Genomic DNA, 18,874 nt, shown 5'->3' on the forward strand with positions numbered 1-18,874 from the left:
AACTTCCTCTGTGTTTCCTGTCCAGGACCATCTGGTCTGTTCTGGTCAGAAAAACCTCTTGCTCCCTATGAAATTTGACTGCATTCACCCCTGGTTCGTGTGAGTTTGTAACATGTGTAGCAAGTTGGGAGGACTTCCGGGCAAGATGCAGGCCGGAGCACAAGCCCTGCCCACTCTCATGCTGCCAAATTCTTTCTTTCAGTTAATCTCAAAGGTGCTACAAGATCTCTCTATGTACTGATTCTAGACTAACAAGGCCTATCTTTGAATTCTACCAATATGTGAATAAAGCCTTTATTAGTCAAATCTTTATTGGTCATAAAAGAACAACGTAATAATTGTTCAGAAATACACAGACTCTAACATCACAAATACATGATGTTTTTTTAAAGAGTTTAGCAAGGTCTCCTAATGCACTAGTGCAAGCAAAGAGAACCGGGGCTTGCATTTTCCTACCCAAAGAAAATTGTTTATTGCTCACAGCAACCACTCCTAGAACAGGAATGAAGAATTGGGTGGCCCTTCAAATATTTTTAGACTACAGCTATCATCACTCTTTGTCTGGGGCTGATAGAAGCTGCAGTCCAATAAATTTTAAAAGAGCTGCACTTTCTCTATTTATACTTTAGAAACTGAAAAACAAAAGAAAAACTGGGAAACTGCCCTCTTTGCACACTTCTCAACTGAGGATGTTTGGACTTGACGTGTTGTAGCTAACAGATTGAACCACAACTTGTAGCCCAGGAAGATAAAATATAAAAAACAAACAAACCATAATGCAGAAAAAATGAACAAAGTTCTTTATTTAACAAGATTTATTAACTAATACTACCACATCTAATCTAGTACTGAATTGGTCATGAATCCCTCCCTCCCGGATCAAAATAATTCTTAATTTTAATTATTTTCTTTAACTGAATGACACTCTAAAGCTAAATGTTATAAACATTATATGAACAAAGTCTGTTATCAGAGTAATTAAGTTAAAACAGCCTAGATAATTCAGATGTTTTGTCTTCTCTTGCAGATGTATAGTTGTCCACAATTCTTGCCAGATTTTCATGATATTTCTCCAAGCCAGCCCGCAAGCTAAGATAAATCTCCTTGGGTGAACAGGAAGGAGAGAAATTAAGTATAATTAAGAGTAAGAAACAATACATCAGGAATGCATTAATATTTTTCGGCCTACTAAGCACATACCATTTTTGAAAATACTCCCTCTTCCAAAAAAAAAAATATATATTTCTGAAACATGCTAAATTTCGCTAAGTATGTTTTCTCTGAATGATTAACCAAGGCTGGCACAGAGTTGTGCATGCTCTTTTGAAATTAAAGAAGACTCTTATTATCTGCTGAGGTTTGGTTCCAGGAAAAACACACCCACACACCCGTGGATACTAAAATCGATGGATGTTCAAGTCCCATAATATACAGTGACATGGTAAAATGGTGTCCCTTATAAAAAATGGTAAAAAATAAAGGTTTGCTTTTGGGAAGGTTTTTTTTGGGGGGGGGGGGGCGGGGAGTATTTTCAGCCCATGGATGGTTGAATCTTTGGATGCAGAATCTATGGATACGGAAGGCCAACTGTATTTGAACTAATGTTGTAAAATTTTATATAACTGGCAGCCTGACATCATCCATGCTACATGCATTCCAGAGCCATGTGATGTACATCACAGCCTTTTAAGTGATATCTACTGCTTTTATACTTGTAACTAGGGTTGCCATAATTGTCCACTTTTACCAGGGACAAAATGTGGAACAAATTCAAGACCAAACTGTAGGACAACTGCAGGACAAAACTCAGCCCAAAATGTAGGACATTGAAGAAAAATGGTGGACCTTAAATGTCCTACATTTTGAGCTGAGTTTTGTCCTGCAGTTGCCCTACAGTTTGGTCTTGAATTTGTCCTACATTTTGTCCCTGGTAAAAGTGGACAATTATGGCAGCCCTACTTGTAACTCTAATAGTAGATTAAGCTGTCGATAGTATCAACTCTGTTATGGAAGAGAGACAGCCTTGGTCACTTTGGTGGATTACGTACAAAGGGAACTGGACAGGGAAAGTGGACCTCCCAGCGGCTTTTGGTATCAGTGACCATGGTATTGTTCTGGAGATGAGACTTGAAGGTACTGTTTCACAGTGGCTTCATTCCTTCCTGGAGGGGTGAATACAGGTGGTGCTGACTGACACTTGCTTTACCACTGGCCGTTGGCCTGTGGGGTCCCTCAGGGTGCTGTTCTGAACTCTTTGAAACTGTGCCTTCAGTATCTCAGTTTTAAGAAACCCCTATCCCGTATTAACCCCCTTCTCTATTAGTACTCCTGCCTATGGGATTGCCACCAATATTTCCCTAAATGTATTGAAATCATAGAATCAGAGTTGGAAGAGACCACAAGGGCCATCTAGTCCAATCCCTGCCATGCAGGAACTCTAAATCAAAGCATACCTGACAGATGGCCATCCAGCCTCTGTTTAAAGACCTCCAAGGGAGTGTGTTCCACTGTCTAGCAGCCCTTACTGTCAGGAAGTCCTTCCTAATGTTGAAGTGGAATCTCTTTTCCTGTAGCTTGCATCCATTATTCCGGGTCCTGTTCTCTGGAGCAGCAGAAAACAAGCTTGCGCCCTCCTCAATATGACATCCCTTCAAATATTTAAACAGGGCTATCATATCACCTCTTAAATTTCTCTTCTCCAGGCTAAATGTCCCCAGCTCCCTAAGTCGTTCCTTATAGGGAATCAGATTTCTTAAAATCTAGAATGCATGTCTGACTGTGCCTGGCTTCCCCTTTTCACTGATGTACAAACTCCAAGAGAACATGGTCACTTCCACCTAAGGATCTTGCCACTTGCACCCTATTAACCAGGTCATCTCTTTTGGTTAAGATCAGATTTGAAACAGCTGTTCCCCTAATTGCCTCTTCCACCTTCTGGACAATAAAACTGTCAGCAATTCAATTTGGTTTCTTTAAAGTTTGACTTTCAAGCCTATCAAGGGAGTGGGAGTGGCAGCTACTAATATAGACTTACTCACCTGCGCTTTTAACTTCTCTTTTTCCACATTGTCATTTAGCTGCTGAATAGCACCTTTCAGCCACATGATTTCTTCATGAGTTTTTGTCAGCTTCTCACAGACAACTCCTCTCTCTTCTTGAAATTTGTTGCAATACCTAGAATGGTATATGTCAGTGCAATTAATACCAGACTGGGTAACTTTCTGTGCAGGTCATTAAGCAAAAACTCTCTGTTATAGGACATGCCTCTTGAAAGATTAATTATACAGTAGGCCCTTGTTATCTGCTGGGGTTTGGTTCCAGGATCCCCTGTAGATATCAAAATCTACAGATGCACAAGGCTCATTAAATACAATGGCACAGTAAAATGGTGTCCCTTATATAAAATAGCAAAATCAACATGCAGCGTATTTGGAATTTATACTTTCTTTTAATATTTTCAAGCCATAGATGCTTGAATCAGTGGATAGCGAATCTGGAAACAGAGGGCCGACTGTATGTTTTGTAAAGGTAAAGCCAAGGATCAGGCAGTTGCTCAGCAAATGAGAAATCAGTGGGGCCAAGAGAGAAAAGGTAACAGCTGTATGCCTCTTGGAATAGGCCCAGATATCAGGGTGCTCCCCAATGGCCTCATAAATTATCTCTATTAAGTTTTAGGTGAAACAATGTTCCATTAGCAATTCAGTGGGGAGAGGAAAGGATCTCCAAAACCATCATCACTGAACATGGTTGTTCAAATGGTGTTCAACACCTGTTATGAAAATTTGCTGAATGTACAACTTAATAGACAATATCTAGAGCCCTGGTGGCGCAGTGGTTAAATGCCGGTACTGTAGCCACACTCACAAACCACGCGTTTCCGAGTTCAATACCAGCGAAAGGGCTCAAACTTGATTCAGGCTTACATCCTTCTGAGGTCGCTAAAATGAATACCCAGATTGTTGGGGGCAATTAGCTTACAATTTGTAAACCACTTAAGGAGTGCTTAAGTGCACTGATAAGCAGTATAGAAATGCACTTGCTATTGCTACTTGCTATAGAGTACAACCAACCTTGCCATACATGATTTTAATATACAATGAATGAGCCTCTGCAGAGAAATGGACAAAAGTGGAGACCTCCACCTTAACATGCAGCATTCTGTGCAATGGGAATGCTTCAATGACTCCCCCAGTCTGAAAGATCTTTGGACATATATACACAGTGCCAAGGCACAAAGGACAGGGCTGCTCTCCATTGCATTGTGGTATATTCTCACAATTTTCTGTATCACAGAAATTCAAAAATTGTGTGGGCCAATTAACCAAAAAAACTGCCAAAACTGAGATGCAAACTACTGTGAGGTATGAAGCAGGCAAAGCTGGAGCAGGGAGGCTTTATTCTCTCACTTTAAATCTTTGGCCCTGCATTCTGGAGTAATAGAAGATACCTCACTCTGGACTACTCCCTTCCACTATAAGAAACATGGAACAGTATTCTGTGCTGTGTCAAGTTCCAGCTTCACCACTGGAACTGGATGGCTCTTAGTAGCAGGATGGAATTTACACAACTTGAGCTATCAAGATGCAAGTGTTTTTGTGTGTTCTTACATGTGAGGAAGTATGAGTGGCTGATATTCAGAAAGTGTAAATTTGTTCAAATACCTATATTCAAGTTTGAGTGGATGAAAGAATAAAACAAGTATGTATCTCTGTGTTCTGTCAAACTGAGATCTGGCAAATCATGTTGGGGCACCACATGCCATTTAATGAGGGAGACAGAATAAGACACCTTCCACTGGCCTGCTTCTCTTACATATTTTGTATTTCATATCTCTCACATATTTTGTATTGCCTATTTTGTTAGTTACTTAAATTATAATATGGCAGAATTCAAATATGATAGATAAAACCACTGTTTGTGGTAGTTTCTTTGTTGTTTCCTACTTGGGTTTGTGTGAGGGTACAGCTGACCCCAGGCTTGGGTGAGTGGGTTTGCTTCTAACTATGAGCTCTCCCTGGGCACATGGTCTGAGAGGGTGGGGCCAGCAGCCTAGCTCTACAAAACTGCTACCAAAGGTGTGTGCCTAACACCGCACAAACTTTCACAACTCCTGCTCCAACAGTTGAGGAAAACAATTGGAACTAGGCAAGGCAGGGAAGTTTGAGGAGGAGCAACAAAGTTCTTTTCTTTTCCTCTTTTTAACTGATTGGATGGATAGTGATGGAATTTTTGCAGTCACCTGCAACAGCTGTGCTTTATTGCCAAAGGACGTGGCTGATTACACATGAAGCAAGTGCAGGTTGGTGGCCCTGTTGGAAGAAAAGGTCCAGCAGCGGGAGGGCCATGTTTCTAATATTCAGAACATTAGGGAGCATGAGGTTTTCTTGGATAGAGCTGTTAGGACTTTTTTTGAATACCGAACACATGAAAAATGTCACTGAGGAGAAATTATTTGATCAGTCAATTAAAAACAACAACTCTGTTGCTCCCCTTCAAACTTCCCTGCTAAACTAACTCCCCTGTTTGCCTTGCCTCTGTTGCCAAGCTTCAATAGTCTTCCTCAAGTAAGAGAAGACGGTTTGTGGTGGTTGGAAACTCTTTTGCTCAGAGGAACAGAAGCAACAATCTGCAAACCTGACAAGATGAATCATGAGGTGTGCTGTGTTCCTGGAGTCAAAATTCATGATCTAACAGAGGGGCTGAAAAAACTGGTCAAGCCCAGTAACTGTTACCCCTTCATTTTGGTTCATGTGGGAACCAATGCTACTGTGAGACACAGCTTTCATAACATCACAAAGCATTATGAGGATATGGGTAGGAAGCTGAAGGATCTTGGTGCAGAGGTTGTAATTTTAATAAAATAATAATAATAAAATGTATTTATATCCCACCTCTCTACAGAATGCAATTGAAGCGGCTTACAAGATTAAAATATACAGTCTGAACCCTCAACCCCCCCCCCTTAAAATACAATTAAACCTTGAAGAATTTAAAACATAAAACATACTTAAAAACAATACAATAACTGGTGAAGTCAGAGGTCAGCAGTTAGATTTTCCTTCTGATAGCCGGAGAACTATTCAGGAAAAGCCTGCCGGAAGAGATCCGTCTTTATAGCTCTTTTAAAGCTGTTTAGAGTGGTAATATGACGGATCTCGTCCGGCAGGCCATTCCACAATCTGGGCACAGTAGCTGAGAAGGTCCTCTGGGAAGTCGTTTGCAAACCTGTAACAAATTTTTCCCTGAGGATCTAAGTGTGCGGGGAGGATTATATGGAAGGAGGTGGTCCTGAAGATAGGTTGGACCCAAGCCATTTAGGGCTTTAAAGGTGATAACCAACACCTTGTACTGGGTCCAGAAACTGATGGGCAGCCAATGAAGCAATCTCAAGATCGGTGTTATATGGTGTCTTCTGGATGTACCAGAGACCAGTCTGATTGCCATGTTTTGAACTAATTGAAGTTTCTGAACCAAGCACGAGGGTAGCCCCATGTAGAGTGCATTACAGAAATCAAGGCGTGAGGTTACCAGTGCATGAACTACGGTCTCAAGGTCCCTGACTTCCAGGAAAGGGCACAGCTGGCATATCAGCCGGAGCTGATAACAGGCACACCTGACCATCGCATTCACCTGATTTGTCATATGAAGTGACGAATCTAGGAGCACCCCCCAGATTGTGAACACAGTCATTTGAGGAGAATGTGACCCCTTCTAGGACTGGAGGTTGTATCCTGATGCCTGGGTTCAGAGCCGATACCATAAGTACCTCCGTTTTGTCTGGATTCATCTTCAATTTGTTTTCCCTCATTCAATCCATTACACTGGTACCTCGGGATACGAAATACCCAGGTTACGAAATTTTCGGGATACGAAAAACGTGGATTGGAAAAAACTGTTTCGGGTTACGAATTATTTTTCGGGTTACGAAATTCGTTTTGGCGCGAAATTCAAATGATGCAAAGTGCAACGTACAGATTTTCCAGGGATTTCCAGGGCTAACGGAAACCTAAGGGGGCTGGGTTAGGGGTTAGCTTTGGCGCGAATTTTGAATTTCGTTAGCAGCAGTGATTGGCTTGAGAAATCAAGCTGATCAACTGTATTGGCTAACGAAATTGGGGGGGGTGGCCTGGCTTGAGGTACAAAAGCCGGCTTCCATTGATCTGCTCCTTTGTCTGGCCCTGTGGACTGTGTGAGGAAGAGTTGATATTCTGAGCTCTGACTCTTGGGTTCACTTGCGGTTCGGACTTTGCCTGGCTTTGGACTTTTGCTGCCTTTGCCAGGTGTATCTTCGGATCAAGACCGGCCATCAGGAATTTCTCTACAGGTAGGTTGATGGATTTTTACCTTCTTCTTGTGGGGTGGGCTGGGGTGAGACAGTGTGACCATGCTTTTGCTGTGGGGTGCTGGGGTTTTTTGTTTTTTTTTGTGTGTTTTCAAAGTGTGGATTGTGGGTTTTGCTACTGGCATGTTCAGATGTGTGGATTATGGGCTTGAGGTGCTGGGTTGCTTTTTTTGGGTTTTTTTGCTGTTTGGGTGGCATGCTCTGATTTGTGGATTATGGGCTTGAGGTGCTGGGTTGCTTTTTTTGGCTTTTTTCCTTTTAGGGTGGCATGTTCAGATGTGTGGATTATGGGCTTGACATGCTGGCTTGCCTTTTTTGGCTTTTTTTCCTTTTAGGGTGGCATGTTCAGATGTGTGGATTATGGGCTTGACATGCTGGCTTGCCTTTTTTGGCTTTTTTTCCTTTTAGGGTGGCATGTTCAGATGTGTGGATTATGGGCTTCACATGCTGGCTTGCCTTTTTTGGCTTTTTTCCTTTTAGGGTGGCATGTTCAGATGTGTGGATTATGGGCTTGACATGCTGGCTTGCCTTTTTTGGCTTTTTTTCCTTTTAGGGTGGCATGTTCAGATGTGTGGATTATGGGCTTGACTTGCTGGCTTGCCTTTTTTGGCTTTTTTTCCTTTTAGGGTGGCATGTTCAGATGTGTGGATTATGGGCTTCACATGCTGGCTTGCCTTTTTTGGCTTTTTTTCCTTTTAGGGTGGCATGTTCAGATGTGTGGATTATGGGCTTCACATGCTGGCTTGCCTTTTTTGGCTTTTTTTCCTTTTAGGGTGGCATGTTCAGATGTGTGGATTATGGGCTTCACATGCTGGCTTGCCTTTTTTGGCTTTTTTTCCTTTTAGGGTGGCATGTTCAGATGTGTGGATTATGGGCTTGGGGTGCTGGGTTGCCTTTTTTGGCTTTTTTTCCTTTTAGGGTGGCATGTTCAGATGTGTGGATTATGGGCTTCACATGCTGGCTTGCCTTTTTTGGCTTTTTTTCCTTTTAGGGTGGCATGTTCAGATGTGTGGATTATGGGCTTGACATGCTGGCTTGCCTTTTTTGGCTTTTTTTCCTTTTAGGGTGGCATGTTCAGATGTGTGGATAATGGGCTTGACATGCTGGCTTGCCTTTTTTGGCTTTTTTTCCTTTTAGGGTGGCATGTTCAGATGTGTGGATTATGGGCTTCACATGCTGGCTTGCCTTTTTTGGCTTTTTTTCCTTTTAGGGTGGCATGTTCAGATGTGTGGATTATGGGCTTGACATGCTGGCTTGCCTTTTTTGGCTTTTTTTCCTTTTAGGGTGGCATGTTCAGATGTGTGGATTATGGGCTTGACATGCTGGCTTGCCTTTTTTGGCTTTTTTTCCTTTTAGGGTGCCATGTTCAGATGTGTGGATTATGGGCTTGACATGCTGGCTTGCCTTTTTTGGCTTTTTTTCCTTTTAGGGTGCCATGTTCAGATGTGTGGATTATGGGCTTGACATGCTGGCTTGCCTTTTTTGGCTTTTTTTCCTTTTAGGGTGCCATGTTCAGATGTGTGGATTATGGGCTTGACATGCTGGCTTGCCTTTTTTGGCTTTTTTTCCTTTTAGGGTGCCATGTTCAGATGTGTGGATTATGGGCTTGACATGCTGGCTTGCCTTTTTTGGCTTTTTTTCCTTTTAGGGTGCCATGTTCAGATGTGTGGATTATGGGCTTCACATGCTGGCTTGCCTTTTTTGGCTTTTTTTCCTTTTAGGGTGGCATGTTCAGATGTGTGGATTATGGGCTTCACATGCTGGCTTGCCTTTTTTGGCTTTTTTTCCTTTTAGGGTGGCATGTTCAGATGTGTGGATTATGGGCTTGGGGTGCTGGCTTGCCTTTTTTGGCTTTTTTTCCTTTTAGGGTGGCATGTTCAGATGTGTGGATTATGGGCTTGGGGTGCTGGGTTGCCTTTTTTGGCTTTTTTTCCTTTTAGGGTGGCATGTTCAGATGTGTGGATTATGGGCTTCACATGCTGGGTTTTTTTTTTTTTCTGTTTTCAAAGTGTGGAGTGTGGGTTTTGAAACTTTGGCCATGGTCCCATGTGGGCCAGAGAGTCCCACCATAGGGTGGCATTTTCAGATTTTGGGTTTCTGGCCTATGGGCTTGTGTTCTTGTGTGCTTTGGCCATGGCTGTGATGATTTGAGAGTGTGGGGTGGGACTTTTGCAAGTTTGGGCCAGAGAGTGTGACCATGGGGGTGGGGGTGGTTTCCAATTGTGGCTTTTGCTCAGTGCCTGTGCCTTTTGTCCTTTTTAGGCTTGAGCTATGGCTCCCAAGCCAAGCGGTGAGAAAAAGAAGAGGGCTCCCTTGTCCTTGGAGGACAAGAAGGACATCATCGCCAAGCACGAGAGGGGCGTGCGCTTGGTGGACATTGCCAAGGAGTATGGACGAAACCCTTCGACAATTGGCACTGTCCTCAAGCAGAAGGAGGCCATCAGAGCTGTTGTGGCTCCAGCGAAAGGCGTGACGACGATCGCCAAGCAGAGGACACCGAAGCACGAGGAGATGGAGCGCCTGCTTCTCCTCTGGATCAAGGAAAAGGAGCGAGTCGGGGACACTGTGACCACCTCGGTCATCTGCGAGAAGGCCATCACCATTTTCGAAGACCTGGCCAGCAGGGAGGCAGGCGAAGGAACTTCTTCGCAGGAGGAGCCAGCCACCCCGGACTTCAAAGCATCACGTGGCTGGTTCGAGAAGTTCAAGAGGAGGACCGGGATCCACTCTGTCGTCCGTCACGGCGAGGCGTCCAGCGCAGACCACCAGGCCGCCGAAGCATTCGTCGTCGCGTTCAAGGCCATGGTGGAGGAGGAAGGCTACGTCCCGCAGCAAGTCTTCAATTGCGACGAGACGGGCCTCTTCTGGAAGAAGATGCCTCGCCGCACCTACATCACCCAGGAGGAGAGGAGACAGCCAGGCCACAAGCCTATGAAGGACCGCTTCACACTTGCGTTGTGTGCCAATGCCAGCGGGGACTGTAAGGTCAAGCCCCTGTTGGTGTACCACTCCGAAAATCCAAGGGCTTTCAAGGCACACAACATCCAGAAGGACAGGTTGCCAGTGATGTGGCGCTCCAATGGCCGCGCATGGGTCACACGCCTCCTTTTCGTCGAGTGGATCAACAGTGTCTTCGCCCCGACAGTGAAGCGGTACCTGGAGGAAGAAGATTTGCCCTTGAAGTGCCTCCTCCTCTTGGACAATGCTCCTGCGCACCCGCATGGCCTGGAGAAGGACATCCTCGCGGAGTTCTCCTTCATCAAGGTCCAGTTTCTGCCACCCAACACGACCTCCCTCTTGCAACCCATGGACCAGCAGGTGATCGCCAACTTCAAGAAGATCTACACCAAGCACATGTTCAAGCGTTGCTTCGATGTGACAGAGAGCACACAGCTGACCCTTCGAGAGTTCTGGAAGCAGCATTTTGATATCGTGGTGTGCTTGAAGATGGTGGACTTGGCCTGGCAGGAGATCACCAGGCGCAACCTGATTGCTGCGTGGAGGAAGCTGTGGCCTGATGCTTCTTCCTTGGAAGGGTCACAGTCCGAGGGTGCTGAGCCAGGTGAAGAGGAAGAGGTGCACGAGATCGTCTCCATCGCAAGGTCCCTGGGACTCGACGTGGACAACGAGGACGTGGAGGAACTCATCGAGGAGCACAACGCCGACCTGACAACAGAGGACCTGAAGGCCTTGGCGGCGATGCAACACTCGGCCGTGGATGAAGACGTGCTCCATTTCGACAGGGGCCAGGAGGAGGAGGCTGCGGGGGCATCTTTGCCAACGGCAGAAATTAAAGACATTTTGCGGCAATTCCACAATGTGTCTTCATATGTGGAGAAGCACCACCCTGAGAAGGTGCTCACCAGCCATGCCATTGCCCATTTTGATAATGTCTGCCTTAGCCATTTTAAGAACCTGCTTAAGGGCCGGCAAAAGCAGACATCCTTGGACCAGTTCTTCACTAGAGAGGGAGAACCGTCATCCAAGAAGGCAAAAGGTGACCCTTAAAAAAAAGGTGACCCTTAAAAAAAACACCAAATTCTTTTAAAAAAAAAGGTTAACTTTGTTAAATTGGTGGCATTGGCTAAATTGGCTGAATTGGTTAAATTGCTTGAATTGGCTAAATTGGCTGAATTGGTTAAATTGCTTGAATTGGCTAAATTGGCTGAATTGGTTAAATTGCTTGAATTGGATAAATTGGCTGAATTGGTTAAATTGCTTGAATTGGCTAAATTGGCTGAAGTGGTTAAATTGCTTGAATTGGTTTAAATTTGGCTTTTTGGGCTGCCCCTCTCCTCCTCCTCCTCCTCCTGCCTCACTCCGAGATGCCAGGACCAGATGCCAAGACCAGCAAAGATAAGAAAAACACTTTTGTATGGTCATGGGTGTGATGATTTGAGAGTGTGGGATGTGAGTTTTGCATGTTTGACCTTGATTTGATGTGGGCCAGAGAGTGTGACTTTGGGGTGGCATTTTCAGATTTGGGGTTTCTGGCCTTTGAGTTTGGGTTCTGGGGTGGTTTGGTCATGGGTGTGATGATTTGAGAGTGTGAGATGTGAGGTTTGCATGTTTGGCCTTGATTTGATGTGGGCCAGAGAGTGTGACCATGGGGTTGCTTTTTTAGATTTGGGGTTTCTGGCCTTTGAGTTTGGGTTCTGGGGTGGTTTGGTCATGGGTGTGATGATTTGAGAGTGTGGGATGTGAGGTTTGCATGTTTGGCCTTGATTTGATGTGGGCCAGAGAGTGTGACCATGGGGTTGCTTTTTTAGATTTGGGGTTGCTTTGGTCATGGCTATGATGATTTGAGAGCTCCTCCTCCTCCTTCTCCTGCCTCACTCTGATGCCAAGACCAGCAAAGATAAGAAAAACACTTTTTTTCTTTATCCTTTAGAATGGGCCTGACCATGGGGTGGCATGTTCAGATTTGGGGTTTCTGGCCTTTGGGTTTGGGTTCTGGGGTGGTATGGTCATGGGTGTGATGATTTGAGAGTGTGGGATGTGAGGTTTGCATGTTTGGCCTTGATTTGATGTGGGCCAGAGAGTGTGACCATGGGGTGGCATTTTCAGATTTGGGGTTTCTGGCCTTTGAGTTTGGGTTCTGGGGTGGTTTGGTCATGGCTGTGATGTTTTCAAAGTGTGGGCATCGATTTTTGCAAGTTTGGCCTTGATTTGATGTGGGCCAGAGAGTGTGACTTTGGGGTGGCATTTTCAGATTTGGGGTTTCTGGCCTTTGAGTTTGGGTTCTGGGGTGGTTTGGTCATGGCTGTGATGTTTTCAAAGTGTGGGCATCGATTTTTGCAAGTTTGGCCTTGATTTGATGTGGGCCAGAGAGTGTGACCTTGGGGTGGCATGTTCAGATTTGGGGTTTCTGGCCTTTGAGTTTGGGTTCTGGGGTGGTTTGGTCATGGCTGTGATGTTTTCAAAGTGTGGGCATCGATTTTTGCAAGTTTGGCCTTGATTTGATGTGGGCCAGAGAGTGTGACCATGGGGTGGCATTTTCAGATTTGGGGTTTCTGGCCTTTGAGTTTGGGTTCTGGGGTGGTTTGGTCATGGCTGTGATGTTTTCAAAGTGTGGGCATCGATTTTTGCAAGTTTGGCCTTGATTTGATGTGGGCCAGAGAGTGTGACCTTGGGGTGGCATGTTCAGATTTGGGGTTTCTGGCCTATGGGTTTGGGTTCTGGGGTGGTATGGTCATGGGTGTGATGATTTCAAAGTGTGGGCATCGATTTTTGCAAGTTTGGCCTTGATTTGATGTGGGCCAGAGAGTGTGACCTTGGGGTGGCATGTTCAGATTTGGGGTTTCTGGCCTTTGAGTTTGGGTTCTGGGGTGGTTTGGTCATGGCTGTGATGTTTTCAAAGTGTGGGCATCGATTTTTGCAAGTTTGGCCTTGATTTGATGTGGGCCAGAGAGTGTGACCTTGGGGTGGCATGTTCAGATTTGGGGTTTCTGGCCTTTGAGTTTGGGTTCTGGGGTGGTTTGGTCATGGCTGTGATGTTTTCAAAGTGTGGGCATCGATTTTTGCAAGTTTGGCCTTGATTTGATGTGGGCCAGAGAGTGTGACCATGGGGTGGCATTTTCAGATTTGGGGTTTCTGGCCTTTGAGTTTGGGTTCTGGGGTGGTTTGGTCATGGCTGTGATGTTTTCAAAGTGTGGGCATCGATTTTTGCAAGTTTGGCCTTGATTTGATGTGGGCCAGAGAGTGTGACCTTGGGGTGGCATGTTCAGATTTGGGGTTTCTGGCCTTTGGGTTTGGGTTCTGGGGTGGTATGGTCATGGGTGTGATGATTTCAAAGTGTGGGCATCGATTTTTGCAAGTTTGGCCTTGATTTGATGTGGGCCAGAGAGTGTGACCTTGGGGTGGCATGTTCAGATTTGGGGTTTCTGGCCTTTGGGTTTGGGTTCTGGGGTGGTATGGTCATGGGTGTGATGATTTGAGAGTGTGGGATGTGAGGTTTGCATGTTTGGCCTTGATTTGATGTGGGCCAGAGAGTGTGACCATGGGGTGGCATTTTCAGATTTGGGGTTTCTGGCCTTTGAGTTTGGGTTCTGGGGTGGTTTGGTCATGGCTGTGATGTTTTCAAAGTGTGGGCATCGATTTTTGCAAGTTTGGCCTTGATTTGATGTGGGCCAGAGAGTGTGACCTTGGGGTGGCATGTTCAGATTTGGGGTTTCTGGCCTTTGGGTTTGGGTTCTGGGGTGGTATGGTCATGGGTGTGATGATTTCAAAGTGTGGGATGTGAGGTTTGCATGTTTGGCCTTGATTTGATGTGGGCCAGAGAGTGTGACCATGGGGTTGCTTTTTTAGATTTGGGGTTGCTTTGGTCATGGCTATGATGATTTGAGAGCTCCTCCTCCTCCTTCTCCTGCCTCACTCTGATGCCAAGACCAGCAAAGATAAGAAAAACACTTTTTTTCTTTATCCTTTAGAATGGGCCTGACCATGGGGTTGCTTTTTTAGATTTGGGGTTTCTGGCCTTTGGGTTTGGGTTCTGGGGTGGTATGGTCATGGGTGTGATGATTTGAGAGTGTGGGATGTGAGGTTTGCATGTTTGGCCTTGATTTGATGTGGGCCAGAGAGTGTGACTTTGGGGTGGCATTTTCAGATTTGGGGTTTCTGGCCTTTGAGTTTGGGTTCTGGGGTGGTTTGGTCATGGCTGTGATGTTTTCAAAGTGTGGGCATCGATTTTTGCAAGTTTGGCCTTGATTTGATGTGGGCCAGAGAGTGTGACTTTGGGGTGGCATTTTCAGATTTGGGGTTTCTGGCCTTTGAGTTTGGGTTCTGGGGTGGTATGGTCATGGGTGTGATGATTTGAGAGTGTGGGATGTGAGGTTTGCATGTTTGGCCTTGATTTGATGTGGGCCAGAGAGTGTGACCATGGGGTGGCATTTTCAGATTTGGGGTTTCTGGCCTTTGAGTTTGGGTTCTGGGGTGGTTTGGTCATGGCTGTGATGTTTTCAAAGTGTGGGCATCGATTTTTGCAAGTTTGGCCTTGATTTGATGTGGGCCAGAGAGTGTGACCTTGGGGTGGCATGTTCAGATTTGGGGTTTCTGGCCTTTGGGTTTGGGTTCTGGGGTGGTATGGTCATGGGTGTGATGATTTCAAAGTGTGGGATGTGAGGTTTGCATGTTTGGCCTTGATTTGATGTGGGCCAGAGAGTGTGACCATGGGGTTGCTTTTTTAGATTTGGGGTTGCTTTGGTCATGGCTATGATGATTTGAGAGCTCCTCCTCCTCCTTCTCCTGCCTCACTCTGATGCCAAGACCAGCAAAGATAAGAAAAACACTTTTTTTCTTTATCCTTTAGAATGGGCCTGACCATGGGGTTGCTTTTTTAGATTTGGGGTTTCTGGCCTTTGGGTTTGGGTTCTGGGGTGGTATGGTCATGGGTGTGATGATTTGAGAGTGTGGGATGTGAGGTTTGCATGTTTGGCCTTGATTTGATGTGGGCCAGAGAGTGTGACTTTGGGGTGGCATTTTCAGATTTGGGGTTTCTGGCCTTTGAGTTTGGGTTCTGGGGTGGTTTGGTCATGGCTGTGATGATTTGAGAGTGTGGGATGTGAGGTTTGCATGTTTGGCCTTGATTTGATGTGGGCCAGAGAGTGTGACCATGGGGTTGCTTTGGTCATGGGTGTGATGATTTGAGAGCTCCTCCTCCTCCTCCTGCCTCACTCTGAGATGCCAGAACCATCAAAGATAAGAAAAAAACTTTTTTTCTTTATCCTTTAGAAAGTTTAGAATGGACCTGCCAGTCATTGTTAAGATCCTTAGAAAGTTTAGAATGGACCTGCCAGTCATTGTTAAGATCCTTAGAAAGTTTAGAATGGACCTGCCAGTCATTGTTAAGATCATTAGAAAGTTTAGAATGGACCTGCCAGTCATTGTTAAGCTCTTTAGTGCCTCAGGCAACTTGTATTGTAGGGTACTTAGCTTAATAGGCCTCTATTGTGCGTTTGTTTTGACTTGCAGGTTCAGTCTGAGGTCATAGAACGCATTAGTTATTTTCAATGGAAAATGTGTTTCGGGTTACGAAATTTTCGGCTTACGAAAGGAATAGCGGAACGAATTAATTTCGTAACCCGAGGTACCAGTGTACTGCCTTAAGACAGTCATTGAGAGGCGAAACGCCATCTGAAGTCAAAGCTGAAAACCGAGACATGGAGAAATATATCTGGGTGTCATCAGCGTACTGATAACACCACGTGCCATGCCTCTGGATAATCTCTTCCAGTGGCTTCATGTAAATGTTGAAAAGCATTGTGGACAGGATGGCGCTTGTAGGATGTCACAATTAAGCTCCTTCTTTGCCGAGCAACTGTTCCCGAGCACCACCATCTGGAATCTGCCTGAGAGGAAGGAACGGAACCACTGAAGCGCAGTGCCTCCTATTCCTAACCTTCTCAGGCGATTCAAGAGGATGTCATGATCTATAGTGTCAAATGCCGCTGAGAGGTCCAGAAGCACCAACAGGGTCACACTACCCCTGTCGATGCCCAGACATAGCTCATCAGCCAGAGCAACCATGGCGGCCTCAACTCCAAATCCAGTCCTAAAGCCAGTTTGAAATGCATCTAGATAATCAGTTTCATCCAAGACAGCTTGGAGTTGAAGAGCAACCGCTCTCTCGATCACCTTGCTCAGAAATGGCAGTAAAGAGACTGGCCTGTAGTTCTTCATATCTGGGGGGGTCAAGGGAGGGTTTTTTCAGGAGCGGTCTAACTGCCTCTTCCTTCAAACAAGAGGGAACATGACCCTCCCTAAAGGACGCATTGATGATGCCATGAAGGGCAAGGGCATGTTGTTTACCTCACTCTATCAAGGAGCTTGTCCACATATAATTTTGTCTCTCTATGGCCCAAGAAGGGAAAGAAGAGTAACAGAGGTGAACAACTGGTGCTGCAAATGGTGCCACTGAGAATGATTTGGCTTTTTGGACCACAGTCTGCTTTTTCACAATGATGGTCTTTTGGCCAAGGATGGGGTGCACCTCACAGCTGTTGGCAAGAATGTTTTTGCTAAGAGGCTCACAAATATAATCAGGGGAGCTTTAAACTGAGTTCTGGTGAAGAGAAAGATAGCATTTTGGAGAGCACAAATTCAGCAATTGCTGGGGAGAAAAAAACAAGTGCTAGAATGGAAGAAGAGCAAGTAATACTAGAGAACAATGGGGGGGGGGGGAGAAAAACACATATGGGCTTAAATGTCTCTACACTAATGCACAGAGCATGGTAAATAAAGAAGATGAACTGAAACTCTTAATACATCATAATAAATATGGTAAATATGGTATACTAGGTATCACTGAAATCAGATGGGATGAGTCTCATGGCTGCAATGCAGTAACTGGGGGGGGGGGATAACCTATTTCAGAGATATGAACCCAGTAAGAAAGCAGGGGGAGAAGTTTTGTATATTGAAGATGTTTATACTTGTGAAGAGATCCATCACTTAAATCCAGGAAGCCAGGTTAGGAGTATCTGGGTAAGAATTAAGGGGGAGAGAAACAAAAGGGATGTCATAGTGGGGCCTACTATAAACCTCAAAGCCAGACTGAGGATATGGATGATGCCTTCCTGGAGGATATGAGTGCACATTCAAAAAGGAGAGATTAATAGCAATGGAAGATTTCAACTGTCCTGATATATGTTGGCAGTGAACTTCTGCCAAGAACATCAGATCCAACAAATTACAATGCGCCCACGTTTTATGCACTAAAGCCGCGGGGAGCGCGCAGGGCGGTGCATCCCATTCAGATGAATGGGGCGCATTCACACAAGCCCCATTCAGATGAATGGGGCTCCAGCATAGGCGGAATTCGCCTTACGCGGGGGGGGGGGGGTCCAGAACGGATCCCCTATGTAAGGCAAGGGTCCACTGTACCTACCTTTTTATAGACAATTTCATTGTCCAAAAGGAAGAGGCAACAAGGGGATCAGCTATTTTAGATCTGATCATAACCAACAGGAATGATCTTGATAATGGGATGGAAGTGATGGGATCCTTAGGTGGAAGTGACCATGCCCTTTCAGAATTTGTCATATAGTGGGAAAGGGAACTACGTATAGCTAGACACACATTCTAGACTTTAAGAAAGCCAATTTCCGAAACTGGCTGTAATTTCATGGATAAAGATAATGAACGAGAAGGAAGTTCTGGATGGATGGAATTTCTTAGAAGTGAGATACTAAAGGCACAAACTAAAACTGTTCCAATAAGAAGGGAAAATTGGAGGGGTCTAAACAAACCAGAATGATTAACTAAAGAACTTTCAACTGAGCTAAGCGTTTGTTTTTATTAAAAGGGTAAATCTACACTAGATCAGTGTTTTGTTTTGCATCATGTGATTCAAAAATACTCGCAAAAGGATAGAAAAGAACTTTTCACTGCCTTTGTTTATTTTACTTCTGCTTTTGACCTAGTCGAACGAGATCAACTCTGGTCAGTTAGCTGCGGCAAACATTGATAGAAGACTGCTTCATCAAATAGAATAGGGGAATTTCAGTACAGAATAAGTAAAGAGATAGTACAGGAAGACCTTGTTAATCTAAATGAATATAAGTCTCCAGGACCAGATGAATTACATCCAAGAGTATTAAAAGTACTGGCAAATGTAACATCAAAGCCATTGGCAATAATCTTTGAGAACTCCTGGAGAACAGACGTCCCAGCAGACTGGAGGAGAGCAAACGTTGTCTCCATCTTCAAAAAGAGGAAAAAAGAGGATCCCAACAATTATAATCCAGTTAGTCTGAAATCAATACCAGGAAAGATTCTAGAGCAGATCATTAAACAGAGAGTCTGTGAACATTTAGAAGGCAATTCCATAATCACAAAGAGTCAACATGGGTTTAGAGAAACAAATCATGCCAGACAAATCTGATCTCTTCTTTGATAAAATTACCAGCTTGGTAGATGAAGGGAATGCTGTGGATATAGTATATCTTGATTTCAGTAAGGCTTTTGACAGGGTTCCTCATGACATTCTTGCAAACAAGCTGGTGAAATGTGGGTTACACAAGATAACTGTTACAT

At 44.8% G+C, this 18,874-nt stretch overlaps 1 protein-coding gene across 2 annotated transcripts in view; it reads right to left on the reverse strand.

Annotated features, from left to right (window-relative positions):
• Nucleotides 1-777: 777 nt before the first annotated feature.
• NUF2 (NUF2 component of NDC80 kinetochore complex) overlaps nt 778-18,874 on the reverse strand; it is an 84,636-nt gene continuing 66,539 nt past the window's right edge. For both annotated transcript variants that reach the window (XM_089516065.1, XM_089516066.1), the window contains 2 exons: nt 3,039-3,174; nt 778-1,103 (listed from right to left, as the gene is read on the reverse strand). In XM_089516065.1, the coding sequence (XP_089372191.1) occupies nt 984-1,103; nt 3,039-3,174 (256 nt within the window). In that variant the 3' untranslated portion in view covers nt 778-983. The remainder of the gene's footprint in view (nt 1,104-3,038; nt 3,175-18,874) is intronic.

The sequence above is a fragment of the Sceloporus occidentalis genome, unplaced genomic scaffold (assembly GCF_023333645.1).
Source record: "Sceloporus occidentalis isolate IW3139 unplaced genomic scaffold, rSceOcc1.0.p SCAF_3, whole genome shotgun sequence".
Taxonomy (NCBI): Eukaryota; Metazoa; Chordata; class Lepidosauria; order Squamata; family Phrynosomatidae; genus Sceloporus; species Sceloporus occidentalis.